We start from the raw sequence: 3,004 nt of genomic DNA, 5'->3' as shown, positions 1-3,004 counted from the left end.
GTAGGGTCCGGGCCACGAACCCCGGTCGACTACGTGGGAGTCCAGCGACATAGCCATTATGCTAACTGCTGGTTCCCGGGACTTTTAAAAATAGTTTTAAAATGTATTAGAGGAACAGGGAACCAGCAGTTAGCGTAATGGCTATGTCGCTGGATTCCCACATAGTCGACCGTGGTTCGTGTCCCGGACCCGGTGGCTTAAAACTCACGCCGGGCGCGTGTGCGTGCGTGCCCAAGATCCCGAGAGGAGAATGGAGGAGAAGGGATTGCGGCGTGACCATCCCCCCTGGGGGGTGATTTCTCGCTTTCTGTCTCTTTGTCTCTCTCTGTCTGTCTGGCGAGCATACGCGCCCTACAGTGAAAATCTCTCAAAAAAAATAAATAAATAAATAAAAAAATAGAGAAAAAAAAATGTATTAGAGGAACAGAAGTAATTAAAAAAAAAAAACTTTTATTCTGACATTCTACAGTCTGCATTAATATACTGATTTTATAATGTTTTACTTCTGCCTTAAGATTTAGGTTTTTAAATATATTTTTGCCCTGAATTGAGTGTTAATTTGATGGAAACTCTGATTTTAAAATCAGCACTTACTGAGTTCTAATAAATAAATTAAACCTAGGGGGAAAAAGAAAACTTTTTAAACCAACTTTTTCTCCATCGAGTGTGCGGGACAGTTTGCCCTTGTGATTAGAAGCATGGTCTTTAGAATCACATAGATAGGTTTCAGATCCCCCACTTCATCACTTACTGTCTGTGTGATCTTGGGCAAGTCATTTAACTTCTATGAGCCTCAGTTTCCTCATCTATAAAATGGATAATAATAGTATCCATTGAAGAATCTGAGGATTAGAAGAAATATCCTCATTGAGCATGCCTCTTTTAAAATTTATGTATTTAATTTTACTTATTATTATTTTTAATTTGATCAGAGAATGAAAGAGAAAGGGAAAGTGAGAAAGCAAGCCACCAGGTCCAGGACTTGTACCGTGGTCAGCCACGTGGGAATCCAGCATCTTAACCACCTTGCCAGTCACCACTCTGAACATACCTCTTGTGTAGTGCCTCACTCATGTTTTGAGGGGGGTGGATCTTAAGGTTTTCATAACTAAACTGCTGGAAAAGGGATACTTCTGTAACCTAATTGATGAAAAACAAAGCAGTTATTCTGCTGCTGCTCTTATAGGATTATTTTCTCATGGGAAGCATCTTTTCTGCTTTATAGATATTATTGAAATGGATTCAAAGCGAGTGCCTCGAGATAAGCTGGCCTGCATCACCAAGTGCAGCAAGCACATCTTCAATGCCATCAAGATCACCAAGAATGAGCCAGCTTCAGCGGATGACTTCTTGCCCACTCTCATCTACATCGTTTTGAAGGGTAACCCCCCACGCCTTCAGTCCAACATCCAGTACATCACCCGCTTCTGTCACCCTAGCCGACTGATGACTGGAGAAGATGGCTACTATTTCACCAACCTGGCAAGTATTGGGTTTCTTGGTATCATACAGAAGAATGCATTTCTTTTAGAGATGTTCTTTTTTTCTTTCCTTCCATGAGAATTCTCAAAATTCTGTACTTTTAATCCCTTGAAGCCTGACCCTATTACTTATCATCCTCAGTCACAGTGTTCAGCTGCTTGTTAACTGAACTTCCAGGCATCTCGGGAGTGTTGTTTGCCATTGGGCAGGTTTTGGAACACGCTTTCTCATAATGAAACTTGTTCCAGTATTTGCTGTTTTTCATCCTTCCAGGCACATGGTGGCTCAAACCGTTTACTCTTCAGACAAGTTTAGGTGGCCCAAACAGGATGAGATGAGTACTCCTACTTCTTAACATAAATGAAACCTTTTAGGTTCAGTTTTTCATTCACAGAGGATCAGACGGTTTGGAAATTTCTGAGATATGTGGAGCTGGAGACATGGTGGGTATAAAGATATACGAAGTAAGACCAGCAAGTGTCACAGGGTAGCCGTAGTTGCCAACAGTGGAGGCACTGCTCACCCACACCCCGCAGCTTCCAGCACCCTCCTTCTGCAGCCTTAAGTAATTTGGGCCTTCACTGCTTATCTTCTTGTCTGGCTCAGAGTCCAGCTTTCACTTCCACCATTCCAATGAACCATGCTGGCATAAGGAAAAATACTGCTAGTTACAAAAGCCCCTGGGAAGGCACGTCTTCATCTTATTTAACACTCTTGAGTACTCCTTTGTTCTGGAACTTCCATTTGTCCTTTCCATAGTTGTTCTTTTTTTCCCGGTAGACTCTGGATCCTCTACTCTCCTTTTGAATTGTGTTATTTCCTGGGATCTGTCCTCTATGCACCTCACTTCCTGCCCTGTCTCTTCCAGTCACTGAGCTCTGTCAGACCCTATACAATGAGACACACAGATCGCTGTCACCAACTCGATCTCAAAATGAGCTCCCACTGTATATGTTGTACCTCAAATAGAATTTGTTCAAATCTAAAACAGCTTCCCCATCAAATGTTTTTTCTTTTTTAATATATTCTATTCCTGCTAGTGGCAATACCATGTATTCATCACCTAAGCCAGGCTATAATGATCTTAGATTTTTAAATTCCTCTTCTCTCCAAACAACAGAGGGGCCACAGTGATTCCAATTCCACAGTAGTGTGTGAGCCTTGTGTGGAAAGGTTAAGAGGGTATGTATGTTCTTATAAGATGAGTAAATTGCTTTTTTTTTTTTTAAAGGTTTTTGCCAGAGGGCACATGTACTTGCTGGAAAGAGACAGTGAGAGGGAAAGTTAAAAAATACCTCTCCCGCCCCACCCACCCAGGGGGGATGGCCATGTCACAATCCCCTCTCTATCCTCTTCCTGGGATTTTGGACACACACACACACACACACACATGTGCCTGGTGTGATTTTCTTTCTTTCTTTTTTTTTAACAGTTATTTTTTTAAAAATAATTGTTTTATATAACTTTATTTATTTGTTTATTTTAATTTGACCAGAGAAGGACAGAGTGAGAGAGAAAGAAG

General features: G+C 41.4%; 1 protein-coding gene across 7 annotated transcripts in view; it reads left to right on the top strand.

Moving 5' to 3' along the window:
- Positions 1-3,004, top strand: part of RABGEF1 (RAB guanine nucleotide exchange factor 1) — a 60,147-nt gene that overhangs the window by 54,579 nt on the left and 2,564 nt on the right. For all 7 annotated transcript variants that reach the window (XM_006155021.3, XM_006155017.3, XM_006155020.3 and 4 more), the window contains exon 8: positions 1,226-1,482. In XM_006155021.3, the coding sequence (XP_006155083.1) occupies positions 1,226-1,482 (257 nt within the window). The remainder of the gene's footprint in view (positions 1-1,225; positions 1,483-3,004) is intronic.

This window comes from Tupaia chinensis, unplaced genomic scaffold, assembly GCF_000334495.1.
Source record: "Tupaia chinensis unplaced genomic scaffold, TupChi_1.0 Scaffold000429_1, whole genome shotgun sequence".
NCBI classification, from domain to species: domain Eukaryota; kingdom Metazoa; phylum Chordata; class Mammalia; order Scandentia; family Tupaiidae; genus Tupaia; species Tupaia belangeri.
This window is presented reverse-complemented; position numbering and strand designations above follow the sequence as displayed.